Source organism: Mustela nigripes, chromosome 7 (genome assembly GCF_022355385.1).
Source record: "Mustela nigripes isolate SB6536 chromosome 7, MUSNIG.SB6536, whole genome shotgun sequence".
In the NCBI taxonomy this organism is placed as follows: domain Eukaryota; kingdom Metazoa; phylum Chordata; class Mammalia; order Carnivora; family Mustelidae; genus Mustela; species Mustela nigripes.
Window position 1 is genome coordinate 127,737,214 of NC_081563.1, and position 20,102 is coordinate 127,757,315.

The 20,102-nt window shown below is 50.6% G+C and overlaps 2 protein-coding genes across 12 annotated transcripts in view; one reads left to right on the plus strand and one right to left on the minus strand.

Moving 5' to 3' along the window:
* NCOA3 (nuclear receptor coactivator 3) overlaps positions 1 to 12,810 on the plus strand; it is a 140,758-nt gene extending 127,948 nt beyond the window's left edge. For 6 of the 7 annotated variants that reach the window (XM_059407179.1, XM_059407181.1, XM_059407177.1 and 3 more), the window contains 6 exons: positions 4,197 to 4,490; positions 5,715 to 5,819; positions 7,109 to 7,358; positions 8,451 to 8,625; positions 8,970 to 9,111; positions 9,392 to 12,810. In XM_059407179.1, the coding sequence (XP_059263162.1) occupies positions 4,197 to 4,490; positions 5,715 to 5,819; positions 7,109 to 7,358; positions 8,451 to 8,625; positions 8,970 to 9,111; positions 9,392 to 9,403 (978 nt within the window). In that variant the 3' untranslated portion in view covers positions 9,404 to 12,810. The remainder of the gene's footprint in view (positions 1 to 4,196; positions 4,491 to 5,714; positions 5,820 to 7,108; positions 7,359 to 8,450; positions 8,626 to 8,969; positions 9,112 to 9,391) is intronic. The other variant, XM_059407182.1, reaches the window with a different exon arrangement.
* A 493-nt stretch (positions 12,811 to 13,303) lies between these two features.
* Positions 13,304 to 20,102, minus strand: part of SULF2 (sulfatase 2) — a 113,520-nt gene continuing 106,721 nt past the window's right edge. For 4 of the 5 annotated variants that reach the window (XM_059407187.1, XM_059407186.1, XM_059407185.1 and 1 more), the window contains exons 12-21: positions 19,609 to 19,837; positions 19,381 to 19,477; positions 18,938 to 19,032; positions 18,031 to 18,090; positions 17,439 to 17,608; positions 17,110 to 17,252; positions 15,942 to 16,065; positions 15,243 to 15,276; positions 14,986 to 15,039; positions 13,304 to 14,245 (exon numbers count right to left, since the gene is read on the minus strand). In XM_059407187.1, coding sequence (XP_059263170.1) covers positions 14,215 to 14,245; positions 14,986 to 15,039; positions 15,243 to 15,276; positions 15,942 to 16,065; positions 17,110 to 17,252; positions 17,439 to 17,608; positions 18,031 to 18,090; positions 18,938 to 19,032; positions 19,381 to 19,477; positions 19,609 to 19,837 — 1,037 coding nt within the window. In that variant the 3' untranslated portion in view covers positions 13,304 to 14,214. The remainder of the gene's footprint in view (positions 14,246 to 14,985; positions 15,040 to 15,242; positions 15,277 to 15,941; positions 16,066 to 17,109; positions 17,253 to 17,438; positions 17,609 to 18,030; positions 18,091 to 18,937; positions 19,033 to 19,380; positions 19,478 to 19,608; positions 19,838 to 20,102) is intronic. The other variant, XM_059407184.1, reaches the window with a different exon arrangement.

Consider the following 20,102-nt stretch of genomic DNA (forward strand, 5'->3'; position numbering starts at 1 on the left):
TCAGTATAATTATGGCTTTTGTTATATAGCTGGTCAGTGTTGTCATTATTTTGGCTCGTTGCTGAATCAGGCATAATTTGTATAGGGTTTTTGGTTTTTGTTGGATTTGGAGTTAACTGCCTTTTAAAATTCGTTTTTTACACATTATTACTAATCCTCCCCTGATGCTCCATTGGAAATATAAAATTTCTCTTCAGTTTTTCTTTCTTTTTTTTTTAAAGATTTTATTTATTTATTTGTCAGAGAGAGAACGAGCGAGAGCGAGCATAGGCAGACAGAGTGGAAGGCAGAGTCAGAGGGAGAAGCAGGCTCCCTGCAGAGCAAGGAGCCCAATGTGGGACTCGATCCCAGGACGCTGGGATCATGACCTGAGCCGAAGGCAGCTGCTTAACCAACTGAGCCACACAGGCGTCCCCTCTTCAGTTTTTCTTCCCACGTGCAGACACATTAGGTAATTCCTCAGTTCCTACCTTCCCTCTGTGGTTCTCTGTTACTCTTCCTGAGAGGCAGGTCTAGACCCTCGTCTCTTTCGCATATCCCAGCTCCCTGGTCCGAAGTGGCTTTCCGTCTTGCTTTATTCCTTTGTTTTGTTCAAACACAGTTTTTGTTAACTTCTCTGTCCTTACTGCCTGACATTAAGTGTATTGGGCCCTTGCATGTCTGAAAATATCTTTATTCCACCCCCAGTGTGTCTAGCTTTGTATTAAATTTTGGGTTGAAAATAATTTCCTCTTAGAATTTTGGAAGAATTGTTCCACAGCTTTTTGGTGCCCAGTGTTGCCGTGTACTCCTTCCTGTTCCAGTCTGAGTCCTGCTCTTCCTTGTGTGAGACCCATTGATCGTCTCTGGAATTATTTGGGACCTTTTTCTCTCTGAAGTTGCATAAATCGGCATCTTGGTGTGGGTCTTGTCTCTCCCATTCTGCTGTATGTCAGATGCACAGAGACTCCTCTTGGTTTGGGGGCAATTTTAGTGTATCCTGTGTCTTCTCTCTCTCTTTTTAAAAAAATTAACATAGAAGGTATTATTTGCTCCAGGGGTTCATCAGTCTTACACAATTCACAGCACTCACCATAGCACATGCCCTCCCCAGTGTTCATCTCCACACACCACCCCCCACCCCCTCCAGGAACTCACAGTTTGTTTCCTTAGATGAAGAGTCTCTTATGGTTTGTCTTCCTCTCTGGTTTCATCTTGTTTTATTTTTCCCTCCCTTCCCCTATGGTCCTCTCTCTTCTTTCTCAGATTCCTCATATCAGTAAGATCATATGATACTTGTCTTTCTCTGATTGACTTATTTTGCTTAGCATAATAAATTTTTCTAAAGATTTTATGTATTTATTTAACAGAGAGAGAGAGAGTACAAGCAGGGGGAATAGCAGGCAGAGCAGGTAGAGGGAGAAATAGGCTTCCTGCTGAATGAGGAGCCCAATGTGGGACTTGATCCCAGGACCCTAGGATCATGACCTGAGCTAAAGGCAGCTGCTTAATTGACTGAGCCACCATGGCGTCCCTCTTTTCTTTTTAATTAGTGAGTTTTAATTGCATTTATTGGTAATAGAACTGAATATTTTTTCTTTTTAAAACAATTTTTTAGGGTTGAATATTTCTAAAGCTTATCAGACATGTCATTTGGTATCATTTCTCTAATCATTTTATCTCATGTATTTTCTTATCTCTTTGGGGTGTCTATTGACATGTTGGGTATTAAACTGAGTCTGTGTTTTTTAATATCTATTTTCCTTATTTCTAAGTTACTTTTTATTTGTTTGTGTCCCTTTCATGTTGGAAGCTTTCACCATCACGTATCTTGCCATTCTTGACTATCTTTTTATGTTTAAGTGTGTTGTATTAGAAAGAGTCAGTCTTCACTGAAAGGGTTTGGTGGGGGGGCTGGCCTTTTTACTTCAGGACTCCTCAAATTGCAGCATGTAGAGCTGTTAACCACCTCCTCTTCTACTAACTGTTTTCCTTGCCTGGGAACTTTTAATTGCCTGGCTGCATAATGGGAGTGGCACTGGGCAGGCAAGTTGATCCTATAGTGTTAAGATATAAAATTATAAAGTACAAGAATTTTACTAGGAATTTATAAATAAGATGTCCTGTTTTCAGCTTCTCCCTGCGCTTATCCTCTGCTCTGCTTGGTGTCCCAGAATTGAGGGAGCTGAGGGAGTAGGTAGAAGGGATAGCTACATGGCGTGTGGAGTTGGGGAGCAAGTTAGGGACTGGGAAGTAGCTTCTCCCCTGCATTCTGCTCCGATTCCTAACCAGCTGCATTTAAGCACTTTGCCAGACCCTCTGCCTCCCCAGTGGAATCTGTCATTGGGTCCGTGGGAGACACTTGCTCAGGTCTTAGGTGTGTTTTCCTCTACAGGCACATGGGTCTCAGCTTCTCTACGTTCTTGAATTGGTTATTCCTCTCTTTTTCTGTCTTGCAAATGCTCGTTGAAATATCTTGTTGTGGGCACCTGGGTGGCTCAGTTGGTTAAGGGACTGCTTTTGGCTCAGGTCATGATCCCAGGGCCCTGGGATTGAGCTCTGCATTGGGCTCCCTGCTCAGTGGGGAGCCTGCTTCTCTCTCCTGCATTCCCCTTGCTTATACTTTCTGTCCGTCTGTCTCTCTGTCTCTGTCAAATAAATAAAATCTTTTAAAGAAAATACCTTGTTGCCTTTCTTATTCTCATTGTTTTGTGGATGGATACTACCTTTTAAATTTTTGCTATTATTTTAGTCGAGTTAGCAAGAGAAAGGAGGTAAACCTGTATGATTAATCCATGTTTAACTTACAGTATGTTTTTCTTTATAGAGAGAGATTTCAGATTCCTGTCAGGAGAAGTGAATTGAAATGATGGGACAGAACAGATGCATAGAACCAGTTATTATAAGAATCCAAGAAAGTGTCTTGGAGAGGGTCACAGCAGTGGAATGGAAGAAGGGAAGGCTGTGCTATATGTCATATGGAAGAAAAACTGACAGGACTCAGTGGACCATGTGTGCATGTGTGCACACGCACATGCACGCGTGCTTGGAAAGAGAGAATGTGAGGAATCCAGATTGCTGGCTTTAGTTCTGGGCACATGGTGTTGCCATGTTGCCAGGAGGGAGGATTGGAGGAGAATCAGAGTGTTTTGGGGGGAGGGGCTGTTGGAATCACGACTTGTGTTTTCTACACATGAAGTCTGAGAGGCCGGGGACGTCCAGGTGAAGTTGTTAAGCAGGCGTTGGCGTAAGCAGAGTCAGAATTCTGAGACACTTGAGCTGGAGACGAGTTCGGCCGCTGTTGCTAGTAGATGAGAAGACCGGAGTAGAAAATGTCGTGAGAGAGAAGAAGGCAGCCTAGAACTGAACCCTAGTGAACGCTTGTTATTATGCCTCTGAGGGAGAGGTCAGAGAGGTGAGGAAATCGAGAGCGGGGTCACTGTCAAAGTGAGGTGAAGTGTGTATTGGGATGAGACTGTGGCCTGCATATTGGCAGTCCACACTCCCTGCCCGTGGGTCGGAAGGTGAAGGTGAGCGCAGTAGCCGGCAGGCCTTTCTTGTCTCAGTGTGGCAGGCTCTTCTCTTCCTCAGAATCTTTGTTCTCGCTGCTGTTCTGTCACTTCTTGGACTTTATTGTGTACGTACACTTCACACGTAGACAAGTGATGGCAGGCACACAGCAGGCACCCGATAAATACTTGTGATGAATGGGTTTCTTAACCAGTCTCTCCAGCCATACAAATAGTAGTGGATGGCCACCTTCAGGTTTTGTCTGTGCAACTTAGTAGTATGCTTTGGGAGATATGAATTTATGTTGATTTCCTCAGTCCCTACCAAAATCCCGTCTAGTCACCGTCAGAATATTCCTACAGTAATTATAAGAAAATTAATTGATAACAATTTTAATTCTTTTTTATACTTGGCTTCGAAGGTCTGTGTTGGTACAGAAATCTGGTCTGGAACAAATAGCATTTTTCCAGGTACTCTCGTCTGCACGAGACTCTGTCTGTGCTAGGCACTAGGACACCTTTGTGAAAACGTTGGGTCATGGTCTGTGCTCTCATGGAACTTCAGACCGTAAACTTGATTTTGCTTTTGGAATTCTGCGACACCCTTGTTTACATATATTGCCTTTATTTTTTACCTTTCTTGAAGCATTTGATTTCTGTTGCTTTCTACATGTACTTGACTGTTCATTTATGTGTTTGATGTTGAAGGGACAAGCTTTGGAGTCCAAACAGGATGCTTTCCAGGGCCAGGAAGCGGCAGTAATGATGGGTCAGAAGGCGGCATTATATGGGCAGACGTACCCGGCCCAGGGGCCTCCAGTGCAAGGAAGCTTTAATCTTCAGGGACAGTCACCATCTTTTAACCCCATGATGAATCCGATGAACCAGCAAGGCAATTTTCCTCTCCAAGGAATGCACCCGAGGGCCAACATCATGAGGCCCCGGACCAGCACCCCCAAGCAGCTCCGAATGCAGCTTCAGCAGCGGCTGCAAGGCCAGCAGGTGAGCAGCTCGAGCTGCTTCAGCCAGATGCGCCCTCCCTGCGGCCGCGACCCCCCTCTGGCTGCGCCCCAGCCGCGTGGTCAGGCTTTGCTCTTCAGGGCTCTTGCCACTGGCTCTCTAGCCCTTGTCAGCTCACACTCTTGTTGGGACGTTTGTGTAACCTTTTGTTGGTACAGGTGCTTCCTTCTGAGGGAGTGGTCCTGCTGGAATTGGTCAGGTCCTCCTTACCTTTTGATAAGATTACTCTGTCGTTCAGATTAGAAAGTGAACAGTGTCCGAGGAGATGGCCCTTGGGGGAGGAAAGTATTTCTTGATGGCTTAGAGGTAGATGGTTTCCATTTTTAAAAAAGTCCTTAATATTAATACCAGATACTTAAACCTTATTGACTTGAACATTCTTTTTATGGAACCTCTGCTTTCTAGATGTTTTAAAAAGCTTGAGCTCTCTTAATATTCTAAACTAAGAGCTCTCTTTTTTATTTCCTTAATCCCTAACATATCTTTTAACATTTAACTATTTTTATATTATTTATGTCTTGGGTATGCTGAGTTATTAAATGTGGCGGAACTGAACCGTGTAAGCTGATGAGTGAGTGAGCGTCAGGTCGAGTGAGCCAGAGACTTCTCGGGTATTAATATGATGAAAAGTCATTGTTGGTGCTCTGGAAAGCTGTGTTACCATATTCATGGTGTCATTTTACTTTTTACCACTTCTTTCCACTGAAGTCACTTAGGAAAAGCTAACTGAGGAGGTGGTTTATTTAGTGTTGGTCTGAGCAAGTTAAAGCTATTTCCCTAGTGGCCTAAATAATCCCAGAGAAAATCTGACTTTATGAATCCTTTGAGTTTCTGTTGAAGATACTCTGTAAGCTGCAGATTTGTATTTTAACTTTTCCTCCTGTGATGCCAAACAATAAAGCTTCATATGTTTGCCAAGGCCTTTTCAGCCTGAACTTTTTTTTTTTTTTTTTAAGATTCCACTTAGTTACTTTTTTTTTTTTTAAAGTAACTTCTGTACCCATCTTGGGATTTGAACTCACAGCCTTTAGATCAAGAGCTGCATGCTCCCGCGAAGTGTGGAAGTGTACTGGTTTAGTGTAGATGTGACTTAACCAGGTTAACGTGTTGGAAGTAACATCAGGACCTTCCTGGGTGGTGCTGGAAAGCTGTTCAGGGTTCACTCGTGTGCTCCACGTGCATCCTAACCAACCTGTCTCTCTCCAGTTTTTGAATCAGAGCCGTCAGGCGCTGGAGATGAAAATGGACAGCCCTGCTGCTGGGAGTGCTGCCGTCATGAGGCCCATGATGCAGCCGCAGGTCACCTCCCAGGTGAGGAAAGTGAGTCTGTCCACGGCCACTGCCGTGGGCCCCGTGCAGGGCCTGGTCTGTACGTGGCCCTCAGTAAATGTATGTTGAAACCCACCAGCTCCCAGTTTCTTGTGTAAGAAACCAGTCGTGCCCTCATCACACTTCCTCCTCCATTCTTCTCTCTTGTTGCTGATGAGGACTCAGGAGGGGAGGCGCTTTCATTAAAACCACGGATTCGTGTTTTTTTAATTTCCTTTGTGATTATATGTGGTGAAAATAGCTGACACTTTTTCAGGATTTAAAAATAATAAATCTGTAAACTTTTCTTTGTTTCTTGGTTATGAAACCATACGCTCATTGGGTAAAATACGAGATTATAAGAAGAAAAAAGTAAATGATACATAATGCAACTCTCAAGGACCATCTCTGAGATGACTTGTTTTCCATAGTGGGAAGGATGATGCCTGAGTTCTCTGTACCTCCAGCACAAGTTGGAGACTGTACTAAGGTATTTTCTTGATGCGTGCGAAGCAGATGACCACACAGAAGTCCTTTACTGTGGTTGGAAAGACTGTTGCTAATGATTGTAAAAAGCAACAGACAAAAACAACCGACTGTGACAGGCCCAGTGTTGGCTGTCTTAGGCCTGTGTGGAAGTACTTTGATAATCCGACGTCTTGAATAAGCTGAGCTAGGATGCCTTCCAGAAAGATAAAAGTTGCTTTTTCGCAGGTGTTTTCTCCCAGCTGATAGGGCCCAAGTCAGTGTTTTGGTTCTGTGCTTTGACCATGTTACTTCCTGAACTTGCAGACAGCTGCTCCTAACTCTCCGTCTCTTGTTTCAAAAGCTTTAAGAGACTCTACAGTCTACCTCTGGGGGTAGACTCCTATTTGAGTATAACCCCATTCTTTTGGGGGAATGCTCCCTCGTGCCTCCCCTCCTCCCTCCCCTCCTCCCACACTCTTACTGCTGTCCTTTTCCTTCTTTTGGTTTCATTTCATAGTTTCTGAAAAATTTATCTACATAGTCTACCCTTAAATGTTCTCTCACTTTAAGGAGTGTTTTCCGTGTGAAGGCTTGACAACTCGCCCAAACGGTTTCCAGGTCCCTGTTCTGTACCCTGTCGTCCCCACCCAGCCACGATGCCATACTGAGAATTTACCAGACTGAGAATGGTGCATTTTTCCTCTTGTAGGAAGAAAGGCATTGGGTGGTTTTCTCTCCTATCTCCTGTATGGTGGTGGTCCCGTGTGTATGGACTGGCCGGTTGCTGCTCCGTGTGTGTAACTGCATTCTCTCTTGGGTATTAGCAGGGTTTTCTGAACGCCCAGATGGTAGCTCAGCGCAGCAGGGAGCTGCTCAGTCATCACTTCCGCCAGCAGCGGGTGGCCGTCATGATGCAGCAGCAGCAGCAGCAGCAACAGCAGCAGCCGCAGCCGCAGCCGCAGGCCTTCAGCCCACCCCCGAACGTGACCGCCTCCCCCAGCATGGATGGGGTTTTGGCAGGGCCGGTGATGCCACAGGCTCCTCCCCAGCAGTTTCCATATCCACCAAATTACGGTAAATTTGATGGCGAAATGGCTTCCCCAGAGTAAGATTACTAAGGATCTAAGATTCAGAGATACGTTGCATATTAAATACAAAGTAGTATTTACTCACTCCCTTTTGTTATTCACTAGAAAGATGAAATTAATTAAAAACAGCAGAACAAGGAATGGTGACTTTTGAGACTGACAAGGTGCAGTAAGAGGCCAGACCAGGCCAGACCAGACAAACCCTAGAAGTCTTGCTCAAGAGTTTTGGTGTCACTGTGTGTTCATAGATGTGTTTAGATTTGCACTGAGGCAAGGTCGCCTGAGGCCTGCTCACAGGCACCTGCTTTGGGAGAAAAGCAGGGAGGGTGGAAGAAAGGCAGGGAAGGTGGAAGACAACTCAGAGTACTTTGATCAAGAGACGATGCTCATTGTCAGAATGGAGAAAAACTGATTGGTCTAAAAAAAAAAACCCAAAACCCAAAAATGTTTATGGGAGTGCAGTAGCATAGTAGATATGCTATCAGAGTTGAGCATTTTTTTCTCCCCCCGGTCTTGTTTTTTTAGCTCCCCACACCCTAATTTGGAAGAAAGACCACCAGGTCCCCCTCCCCACCCCAGACAAAGTATGTCCCAGTGTAGCTGGACTCTACAGGCTCTGAATGCTTGCTCATGTCAGAGGAATGCCAGTGGGCTTTTGGGTTCCTTTCCTTGGTGACTTGGCTGTGTATTAATTACAGTAATGCATATTACCCCTTCAGGTCCAGTCTTGGAGAGATTCCAGGAACATGGTGGGAGTGGGGGGCCAGGTGTCTTTTGGGGAGATTCCATTTTAGGTATTCTCCTGCCATCTGGGGACAGAGGGACAGAGTGATGCCAGTAGCGTGAGGTGGAGTCCCTCTTACACAAAAACCTCCACGAAGTAGCAGCTCTTCGGTGGGCTGGAAGGTCTGCGGCCAGCGGTAAGCCCATTCCCCCAGTTGGCGTCTCAGTGAGAAGCAAGAGGAGAGGGCAGGCGGCATCGTGTGGCTCTTTCTGTCTCCCCTGCCCTTAGAAGAGACCATGAAGTTTCTGTAGGAAATGGATACTGCAGTTTCTTGTTCTTCCTTCTTCTTTAAAGGAATGGGACAGCAACCAGACCCAGCCTTCGGTCGAGTGTCTAGTCCTCCCAATGCAATGATGCCCTCGAGAATGGGTCCTTCCCAGAACCCCATGATGCCGCACGCTCAGACCGCGCCCCTGTATCAGTCGTCGGAGATAAAGGGCTGGCCATCAGGAAACCTGGCCAGGAACAGGTGAGGAACAGGGACTTGAAAAGGCATTCAGGTTCTGGGGCCCAAAAGTGTAAGAGCGTAACCTCTGCATGCTTCAGTCAAGCCTGTGTGGACTGAGAGCGCGAAAGGCCTGGGTTCCTGTTAGGAAGTGTACTATTTGGCCTCTCCATTTTGAGACTCCTTCCTGCCCCACACGTATCCACAGGCAGCTGTGGAACAGAGAAGGCAAGGCAGGCAGGGGGCCCTCTTCTCCCTCGTGTTCTCTGCTGAAGCACAGCGATACTTGACAGAACTGTGGTGGTCTCTCTGTGCATGTCCGGTGTGACTGGAATGACCCAGCTTGTAATTTCCCACTTGGTTTACAGCTCGTTTCCCCAGCAGCAGTTCGCCCACCAGGGGAACCCTGCGGCGTACAGTATGGTGCACATGAACGGCAGCGGTGGTCCCATGGGACAGATGAACATGAACTCCATGCCCATGGCCGGCATGCCCATGGGTCCTGATCAGGTATGGGGGTCGGTCTGTCCCTTCCTTTTGTCAGAAAATTTTTCCTTCTCTCTTGAGAGAGCCAAAGCCTCATCTGTAATCTAAAGGTCCTCAGCACGTTTTCAACTTGGGGTGGGTGACCCAAAGCTAGAGTCTAAGGCATTGGGCCATCTGGTACCTTTGGTAATATGACATCTAAGGAATCTGAATCCGTCAGCCAGTGGCCCGTTGCTGGCGCCGTGGATTCTTCTGTGTTGTGCACAGCCTGTGTTTTCCTCACGTGTCTTCTGGTTGTTAACAGAAATACTGCTGACACCCCTACACCAGGACCTCCAAGGAAATCACTGTACAAATGACACTGCACTATGATTCTCGGGAGTGAAGAATCCTCGCCTGCACACTCAGCTCTGAGGAAAGACCCGGCTTCGGTCTCCGGGAAGGGTATTCCGAGCGATGTCATTTGAGCAGGACTGGATCTGAAGCAGATATGCGATGTCTACCTGTATTTCCTTCCTCCTGTGTATCGTGGAGTTCACAACACTTACTTTTGGCATTCTGCCTCTTGGGGATGGGATTCTGGAGGGACGGAGTGTGACTGATCCCGATACTCTGCCCGTACCCCTTCTTTCTCCCTGCTTGTCCGGGTGTTTCGCATCCGTGGGGGCGGGCTGGAGGACCTCGGAGAAGTCCAGAGAGGGGAGGAGGTCTAGTTTCTCTCGTGGCAGTACCCGACGGAGAACACAGTTGCCGAACTTGATGTGTTCCTGTTGTGACCAGATGGTTTTGTGTTCTCACCGGACTCTGTCCCGAAAAGTTGGCCTTTCTCAATTCTTGTCTTTTAATGATGGTGTTGAGTTGCTCCAGCCCTATTCTTGGTTGTCCTGGACCTTTCCCTGAGTAAGAACTTCCTCTGTCTTTAATGTCCTATAATACTTTACCTCCAGGAGATGTCCTTGATGTCACATGGCTTTGTGGAAGGGACAGTGAGATGACAGTATTTAGTTGCAGCAGTAGCAGTTTTTCCCATGCTAATGTGCGGCCGAGTGCACTTTATTTAAAAAGTAATGGATAAATGCAATATTCCTGAGGTCTTGAGGAATGGTGAACCACATTCCCGGTTTTTGTCTGAACTGATCTGTTGGGCAAGGACTATGGTTTTTTTGTTGTTTGAAGTACTGGTGTCACCCTTTGCCTATATGGTAGAGCAATAATGCTTTTTGAAAATAAATTGCAGAAAACCCAAGGCCAGGTACTGCATTCTGAATCAGAATTTCGCAGTGTTTCTGTGAATAGATTTTCTTTTGTAAATACGACCTTTAAGATATTGTATTATGTAAAATATGTATATACCTTTTTTGCAGGTCACAACAACTCATTTTTACAGAGTTTGTGAAGCTAAATATTTAACATTGTTGACTTCAGTAAGCTCAGTGCGGTGAGGCTACACACAGAAGAGACACCCCCTGAATTTTGTGGCCTGGGGGAGGGGATGGCGGTCTGCAGGCGCACCCCACCCCCATGCTTCAGTGTTAGATGCCTCCCTCTTTTTGATCTCTTAAATGCTTTTTTTTTAAAAAAGATCATTTGTTTAGATGTAGGCATTTTAAATTTGTCTTTTAAATTCCTTTACCAGAACTAAGCACTTTGTTAATTTTAGGGGAAAGAATAGATATGGAGAAATAAACTTTTAAAAAAAGATATCAAGAATTTTAAAAGATCAATTTGATTTAAAAGGAATCTTGGATTTTAAGCGGTCCATAAATTAAACAATAGTTCACGATATTCTGTTTTTTAATCGAATATGTTGCCTCTTCATCCGCTGTAGGAGTGCTCTAAGGTTTTGGTTGCTAGGACCCAAATCCCACATTGAGATCTCGGGAGTAGACCCCTTGATGTGTGGCGTCTAGTGTCTGCTCGGCTGTCTTGTCACTTGGAAGCGGTGCGCTTCTGGTCCCTGAGAGCCGGAGTGGCGTCAGGGGGTTTCTCAGGGAGCTCAGCCCCCAGGGCGGCCGGGTGTGCAGCTTCCCAGCTGTGGTCTGGCTGAGCGCGTGCCTTTGCGCTCCATGCCACTGCCCCTTTCTGCTCTTGCCGGGCTTGGACACTCTTTCTGGTCCGTTGGGAATAGAGAAAAAATTTAATTCCTTTTACCTGGCTTACTTTATTAGCTTCAAATAGTTGAATGAAATTGGGTTTTCAGATATCCGTGAATTTCAAAGGTCTCTGGCTAGCTTTGGTATCAATTTCCTAGCAATAACCGAGAACCAGTTAATTTTTGTTTTATTTCATACGTATTTAGCCAATTTTTCTAGGTGTTTATGAAGGTAAGATCACGTAATTTCTTTGACTTATACATAAGTGAAACCCGTATTTCCAGAACCACCTCTGGAATAGATTTGGATTTGACACCCTTTCCCCCACTGCCTGGTTAAAAATAAATCTGAGATTGTAAACCCATCGACTTCCATCGCAGTGGCCTGTACTTTTCAGATAACATCCTCCTGTCTGGAGCAGAGACGTAGCTGAGTCAGTCTCTTGTCTTTTTAGACACAGTTGTGTCACGTGTATCTGAACCTTTCCTGTTTAAGTCATGTGTGCGTGGGGAGAAAGAGAATGGTGCTCTTACCTTTCTTGACTTTTAAAAATTACAAACAAAAAACACAAAGTTTTGTGATTCTTTTCCTCAGTCCCAACTCCAGGCTAACTGGAAGGCAGCACCCCCTTTTATATGGGAAAAAAAAGGAGAAACTTTATTATAAGTTTTTATATTTTCTACTTGTTCATTTTATTGGTGCAAACTTAAGAATTTGATTTTCTTTTAATAGATGCCGTCTTTTGAGATAATTTGTTTTTACCTTTATTGCCCTTTTATCTTTTTTGGATACTTCTCTTTGTACTCCTGCTGCCTACCTCTCCCTACTCCCCAACCCCCACTTTTTTAAACCTTGGTATTTCATCTGCTTTTAGAATGTGTGATATTTCCAGTACCTACTTTTTTGCTGAATCCAAAGATATATAAATATAAATATATATATTTTATAAAGATCAAAATGATAATAGAGGAGATACATTTCTTCCTTTAAAAAGCAAATAGAAATTCATTGTTAATGTTCGTATTATGATGCCACTTTTCTAAATTGTGCATCTTGATGGAAAAGGTGTAAATATCAACCACCAGGACTGCTTAGTTAGTTGGTATTTAATATCTAGGCGAGTTGGGGGTATGGGGAGGGGAGCATAGAAGATACTTGGCTTGAGGTCCTTGAAAGGACTGCCACGTAAGTTGTCCTCATGCCTCTCCGGTTCCATGAGTTTTGTTCACAAGCGGGGGCATCCTAGGAGTAAAGCCTGTAGGACAGACAAAACCCCCTGCTTCGGAGGAGCAAGAGCTGCTTTTCAGCTCGAAGGCCAACTGTTTAATGAGCAAGGTGTTTTTTCTTTCCTTCTTTCTCTGTCTTTCCAATGTGTGGAATTTCGATGATGGAAATGTCATTCTGAGAGCAATATTTAAAATTCTCAGGAACTGACTTATAGTATTGAGAATGAATTCACTTTCAATCAAGTTTACATTCAATGTTTCTTCTAAAAATCTAAATCATTCTTTACACTGCAAAGAACCCAGACCACATGGGATAACTTAGGAGATGGTTGAGTGGTAAGCTCTGACTGCGTTGCGGATCATTTTGGATGTCATTGTAAATAAAGGTTTCTATTTAACATTGATGCCTAAGAGCTTGCTTGTTTCCTTCTTTTCCTTTAAAAAAAAAAAAAAAAATCCAATTGGATTAAGGATAAAGAGGTGGTTAAGGGATCCTGTTCAAATAATCCTAAGAGTGGAAAAGCACAGAGCTGTTATGCTCGAAGGCGAGCACTTTGGGGGTCCTCTCCACCGTCTGCTCGTTGAGAAGCGCGGCAGGTTGGGTGGTGGCCGGGGTGGGCCCTCCTGCTCCTCCCTCCTGGCCTCTGACCGCTGTGCTGGCCAGGCTGGGCTAGCGGGTGCGGAGAGGGGCCGGCTAATAGGGTGAATTGCTCTGCAGTCAATTAACATTTTTAAAAAGCAGGGTCCTGAAGCGGGGGGAACAGGAGACTTACCTGCGAGGTTGCTGAAGTGGGGTGAGTTTTCCTCATTAATTTATACTCTTCTATTCCCCCCTAAGTGTCTCCTTCCAAAAAGGTGTTGACTGCTTTTTTAAAAAAACCAAGCACACCAAAGAACTCCCAAGAACGGCCTTTTACAAAATGTTAAAGGTTACCTCATACCAACTGCCTGTCGTTGGCTGGGACTTTGAACGTCGTATGACAATACTTAGACTACAAAATTTCTTTACAAATACAATTTTGTTAAAACCTGGGACAGACATACATCAACTTCATTTTTCTCAGTACTTTAAAAAACATCAGTTCTGGGACAGATGACAAAGGAATACGGGCGGGAACGGCGTCTGGGCTGGAACAGAAATGTCCACAAGTGCAAGGGGTTTTCTTTACACTGGCCACAGCGCATTTATTGACCCCACCACTCCTGCAAACCGGGTTTCTGGTTCGATTCCCCTCCGAGTTCCCACGCCGTTACCCGCGGAGTCTCCTATGTACAGCGGAGTCCGGCTCTTCGGAGACAGCCCGCCTCACGGCGCCGGGGCAGGTGCCCCCACGCTGCCAACTCACGGCCGGGCCCGGCGCCGCCTCCAGGCAGCAGCAGGTCGTGTCGCTGCCGCCGCTGTCCGAGTTCCTTCTTTGTGACGAACTGAAAGAAGGGTCTGAAACGGGGGTGCTCTTCCCCTAGGATTTTGAAAAAAGTTCCAGTGCCTTACACCGTTGGGGGAAATTGCCAAGAAAATCTTCCCTTTGTAAGCCTCTCAGAGAGGGTTAGTGGTGACTGTTTGATATGAAAATGCATTTTGTGCAGCTGGTGAGGTATCGTCCAAAGCAAAAGCAGGGGCAAAAATGGACTTCCCGAAGTCCCACCACTCCCGACGGTCGTCTTCCAGAGCGTGCCATGTTGACGGAAAGCAGGTCCCGGGACTCAGGCCCCCAGCTAGGAGCGCGGGCCCGTCTGAAATCGTGCACAGTCTTCCTGGTCGGGACGGTCAGATGGCGCTTCTGGTCTGGAGGCCCGCCGTGCGCTTCCTAACCTTCCCAGCCTTCCCACAGCTGTCCCCTGCGGAGCAAAGCAGACTCCTCTCAGGGTCCTGGGAAGCAGCCCCGGGGTGTGGCTGCCGGGAGGGAGTACGGCAGGGTCCCGGAGGAAGGGCCCGCTCCCAGCCAGCCACCCCGACCTCGTCTGTGGCTTGCACACTCTGGCCGGCAGAGGTGGCACTGGGGATGTGACCCGGGAGGTGATGCACTTCAATTCTGGGAGCGCCAAAGACCGCCTGGCCGGCTGCAAAGCCACAGGTGGTTTCTGTGCACGTAAAGAAGGGAGGGCAGAGACCGGAGGCCGCACAGGGCAGGGCACCGAGGGGGTCTGTTTGGGTGGTAACTGAATGTCAGAGGAATGGCCAGTGTGAGTGGAAAACCCTCACACCGATCTGCAGTCAAATGCTCTTGCCCTGAGCTATACCCCCCCCCCACGTCTGTGTGTTTGGATTTGCTCAGTGAGTTCGAGGATTCAAGCCCCATCCCACTGGTCAGTCCCTTTAGCCTAGAGGTCACCCAGGTCACCCCAATCTCAGCCCTTTGGCAGACGCTCTGGCGTTGGAGGGAGACTTGGGGGCAGGGATATTTTGGGAGCCATTTCAGAAGGTCGCCCTGCTGCTGCCATGGACAGGCTAGCCCTTCTGCAGCCTTTGAGATGTCTGGCAAGTGTACGGTTCACACGCTTCTCAACTTCTAAGGACTACGCTGGGCTACCAGGCCTCGGTTACGCTACAGGCCTCAACTCATGGCACCTCAACTCACAGCGATTTGGAAGAAGGTCTCTTCATTTCTGGCCACTTTCGACGCTGAAACTGCCTAAGTTTGGGGGTATGAAAAAGAGTCTGTTAGCTTCACCCAGAAAGACAAAGAGCCGCCCCTCGGGGTGGGTAGTCCAGGCCCCTGTCAGACCAGAGAAAGGGCAGGGCCTCCACCCGACGCGTGCCACCTCAGAGGCTGGACCCCGGATGGGCCAGCACAGGGGACGGGCTCAGGCTCTAACAACAGAACCGGATGGATACCTGTATTGCTCGTAGCTTCCTCCATCTTTAAGTCCTAAATGAGACACAAATGAACAAAGAGAAAACAGTTTAAGGGCAACAATGCCACAAACAATGATACCTGCTTTGTAACTGCCTTTTTTTTTTTTTCCCCCGTTTCATTTCATGACGTTGACCGTGTCCCCCAGGGCAGATGGAGTGGCTGAATCAGGACGTGAGTGTTCCCGAGACTCCCTAGGTAGCCTGGAGGTTGCCTGTACTGCGTGTCACCAGCTGTAGGACCCTGATGTATCTGCCCGGCAGTGACCTGGGTCATGGTCATGGTGGGGAGGCACATACGGGCAGGGATAGCTATACGACAGAGGACTGGAAGCCATGGGCCCCGAGAGCGGGGCGGTGGGGACATGTGTGTGTGGCTCTCAGCAAGCTTCCTGGAGGATCGGCCGCGTCACCAGCGTGTGGGCTTCGGAATCGGCCCCCAGTCACGTGACCGCCCGTAAACCCGGAGGAGCAGATTCGCCCCGGGGGTTGTCACGGGTGATGAGACACAGACTGGGAGACATGTAGCACCGAGACCGACACAGCGTGTCAGGACTTCCATGAACTTGGTGCACATTAGGGAGGGGGGACCGCAGCCCCCACTTCAGACGAGACCGACCTTCTAAATTCCTTCCTACGGGGCCCTGCCCCCCGCGGCCCCACGCCGCAGCGCCGACTCACCCAGCTCCATGTTCCGCGTCCGGGGGTTGCACTGCTTGTAACCCTTGCAGCTCCTCAGCTCCATGAGCTGCACATGGAGCTGGTTGAGGACGTCCCTGTCCAGCGTGTTCACCGCGTTCATCAGCTGGGCGGGACAAAGGTTGTCAGCAAGGCGTGTGCAGGGGGGGTGGGCCACCAGCTTCCCCCAACCAGACTTTCTCCAGGCAGGCTGGGAGCAGGGGTGCTGGGGGGGCAGTGATCTTTACTCTGCTGGAGCTGGAGCTGGGGATAGTCCGGACTGTGTCGTGCCCGTGAGCCCCGCCACGTTCTCTCCTGCAGGACAGACTGGACCCAGATGCCTCCCTTTCCCGTCCAGTGGCTCCAGCGCCTCGGCGGCCGCTCTGCCCTGCAGCTCTGGACCGTCCCCCAGAGCCCCTCGGCACCTCCTGACCACAAAGCTGCCACTCGGGGAAGGGGCGGCTCAGGGACCCGGGTTCTTGCCTCCTCTGGGAGCTGCTGGTGACAAAGCTGTGTGCTCTGCCACCCCCTGGTGTAAAGGATGAGGATGGCCTAAGGCAGCCTATGTGGCAGCTGAAGACCAAGACTGGGGAGCCGCTGGCATTTAAAAACCAGGTTTCCTACAAAATGACTGCAGGCTTTTCTCGAGACCCAGAAGTCGGACGGAACCAAGGCCAGGGTGCTGGGAAGCTCCAGCGTGAAGAGCTCCGTGGGGACCGGCCGTTTCAGAAGGGACACATGCAGGCCGCTCACTAGAGACTGGGGCTCCTGTCTGTCTTACACGTTCTGGGCCCCTGGGCAGGTGTTTGTTCCGATGGTTGTCCTCGCACACACCTGGGCTAGTGCTCGGCATGTCATGACTACTGCCTATGGCTGGCATCTCCCTGTAGACCCTGGAGTGTGCAGGGTTTGGTCTGATCCTAGGGTCCCCCAAAGCCCTCCAGTTCTAGAAGCCTCCACACTTAGCTTTAAAGCCTGTGGGTGCCTAAGTTAGAGGGACAGGTGGTGTGAGATCCAGACTCCAGGTGCTGGAGGATGGCGGCACAGGGGGGCCGAGGGCGCACGGGTCCCTCCTGCCTTAGGGGCTCAGGAGGAAGCCTGGGCTTGGAAGTTGTGCTGTCACTTGCTCACGGGGCCCCGTCCCCACTTCTCCAGCCTGGGTTGCGTGTACCTGGTAGGGGTCCGTGTTGAGATCAAAGTACTCCAGGAAGCCCGTGGCAAATTCGCAGAAGAGGAAGTTGTGGGTCTCGTTGATGGTCCTCATGCACCAGTAGGTGTTGTTGTTGGCGCTGGTGCAGGCGCAGAAGGGCCCCACTGCCAAGGGAAGGGGGTGCGCCCTGTGAGTGGCCCACGGGGGTTCCCGTCTGGGGCCCTGAGCCCCCTTTTGCCCCCCAGGGCTTGGGAACCCTGCGGCCCTGAGCTGGGGGCCCAGCGGTGGGGGAGGGGGGTCCCGTGCAGCCCCGGAGCAGCCCTCCAGACCGCGCCTGCCCGCTGGCTCACGTGTCCAGAGGGGCGCCGTCTGCCAGTGCTGGTTGTCGTGGGTGAAGCACGTGAGGCCCGGCATGCTGCACGTGTCGTTGTTCTGCAGGCGCTTGAGCAGCTTGCGAAGTTTCTTCTTCCGCTTCTGCTCCCGCAGCAGCCACACCTTGTCCTTCTCCTGTAGGCCTTTCCTAGGGGCACACACGGCCACACCCCTCACACCTCCCCCGGTCCCCACCTGCAGCCTCCTCGGGGTCCGGGCCCCTGAACCTCCGCTCTTCCTGCCTGTCGCCGGGCGCCCTGCCGTGGGAGGTCCCCCAGGCGAAGGACCGCTGGCCAAGACCCACTGCTGGTCTGACGCCGGGGGCTGGCGGGGTGGGGGGGGAGGGGGCGGCCAGGTCCAGTCTGCTGCCCCCGCAGCCGGCTCCCCCCAGCGGCCAGACTCAGCCCCGCCCTGCTTGGTGGGGCAGCAGCAACCCCTCCAGCCACGGGGGGGCGCCGGAGAGCCGCTCAGGGAGTCCCACCCTTTCAAGGCCTACCTCCCAGGGAAGGGTCCAGACCTCTTTCCTTCTCGTGTTTGCCTTAGGTCCCCTGAGCCTTCAACTGCCCTTACCTGAAAGGGTGCAGGCTGGAGCCCTTGTGCTTGAGGCGGCCTTTGTGCTGGGTATGGTAACTGTAACAGAGCCCGCCTCGCGGATCAGAAGCTGCTTACCGGGCAGCTCTTGGGGAGGGGGGTCGTGCTAACTACGGTTCCCTGGGACCCCCGGCTCGCTCTCTGGGGCAGTGCTGGGGTGGAAACCATCCCCAGGAAGGCAGCTCCCTGGCTGGCTGGCTGCGTCCTCTGGAGGTGAGCTGGGGGCTCCTGGGTGGGGTTAAGTCAGTAGGACTGGAAGGTGGGCGGGCACCTCCGTGTTGGGGGCCGCCAGAGCCCTGGCCACCGCATGCGGGCTCGGGGCCAGCCCCTTCTGAGAAGGACCCGTGGCCACCCAGGGGCCACCTGTGGCTGTTTCCATTTACATCAAACCACAAGTTCAGTTCCCCCGTCACCCCAGCCGCATTTCAAGAGCATGAGAGCCACGTGGGGTTGCTGGCTGCCGTGCTGGATGGCATAGACCTGACCCAGTGCCGGCATCACAGAAATTTGGCTGGATGGTGAGCCCCAGGCCACAGTTCGCTGAGCTGGTGACATGGACCTTGGGCCACGTGCGCTGTTCCTGGAAGGGCAGGGAGCAAGGGACCCTCCCCGCCTGGGAACCAGCCCCCCCATGGCTAGAGCCTGCCCCCATGCGCAGTGCAGAAGTGGGGCATCTGGCTGGTTCCTGGGGGGCGGCGGTCTGTGCCCAGCACAGACAACGGGCATGTGAGTTCCTATGGGTTTCTGGTCTCCCTCTGAGCGAGAAGCTAGGGCTGTACAGATAATGAAAGGAGTCCCGGAGCAGAGGTTGTGTCCCCAGCGGTGTCCCGCAGGAGCACCAGGGGCCTTTCCGGGCTGTCCTGGCTGGTCCTTGCTGCCTCCTCACCTGATTTTGGGACAATCACATTCCTCAGGACGCTTTTTCTTCAGGTGACCTCGGACTTCCCGCAGGTTCTTAATTTTGTTCTGCAGAGTTTCGATCTGAGGCAGAGAACAGGCGAGGCGGCTATGAAACTCTGGGAGTGGGGAGTGTGGGGAAGAAGGGATGGCTGGGGGCTGGGGGCCTGGCCCTTGCCTGTATCTGCGGCTGCTGAGGGGCCCTGGGTTCCCCCTGGCGAAGTGGCCAGGCTCCTGAGGACCAGCTGAGCCCACCGAGGTCTCGTCTCCCCCAGGGTCAGTCCCGGACCACACTGTCCTCCCCCGTGGCCTGGAAGCGGCCTGTCTGAGGTCCGAGGATTCCGGGGAGGCCTCGCTGCCCTCCTAGTAAGGCTGGTGGCCCTGCCGAACTCGGGGTGTGTGTGGGGGTGCTCCCGGCCCAGAACCCCTCACCTCGTGGTCGATGTGCAGCTTGTGATCTTTCCAGGCCTGCAGGGACTTGTACAGGTCCAGGTCGCACTGGACCGTGTCATTCTCGAGGATGTAGCACCTGCTCGGGAAAAGGGGCCACATGTGCCTCCGAGGGGCTGATGGAGCCCAGCCGGGGGCCCGAGATGTGAGTGCTCCCCCCGCAAGGCCCCAGCTGCCCCCTACACGCCTGCCCTCCTCCGGGATGCTCACCGGTGTGTCACTTTAATGGGGTTGGGGGCTGAGTAGTCCGGAAGGCCTCCAGTGCCACTGAAGTCTCCGCCATCTTTGTCATCTGGGTCCTCAGGGGCCCCTGGCCAGTGCCGCTTGCTAAGGTTGCGGGGCTGGGATGTGTCGTCCAGGCCTGTGCGGTGCGCCCCACCATCCTCCTCTACGGCCACCGAGCGGATGGAGCGGTTCCGGGCATAGCTGGTCTTGTACTCTGTGGGCATCGGCGGGTGGCTGGGTTAGTGGGGCTGGCCGGGCCGGCTGGGCTCTCCGGGCAGCGGACTACTGATCCCGAGACTCGAGGGCTCATGAGACCTACCCCCCCGGGAAGCAGGACCCGGATGGACCCCAGTGGGAAGGGCCACACAGTGATTCAATTGGGAAAACGCAAGGTGCAGAGCTAAGGAGAGAGTGGCTTGAGATGATCCCTGAAAAGAGCTACGCGTGGACACACGTGGTCCATCCATGTGATGGAATGT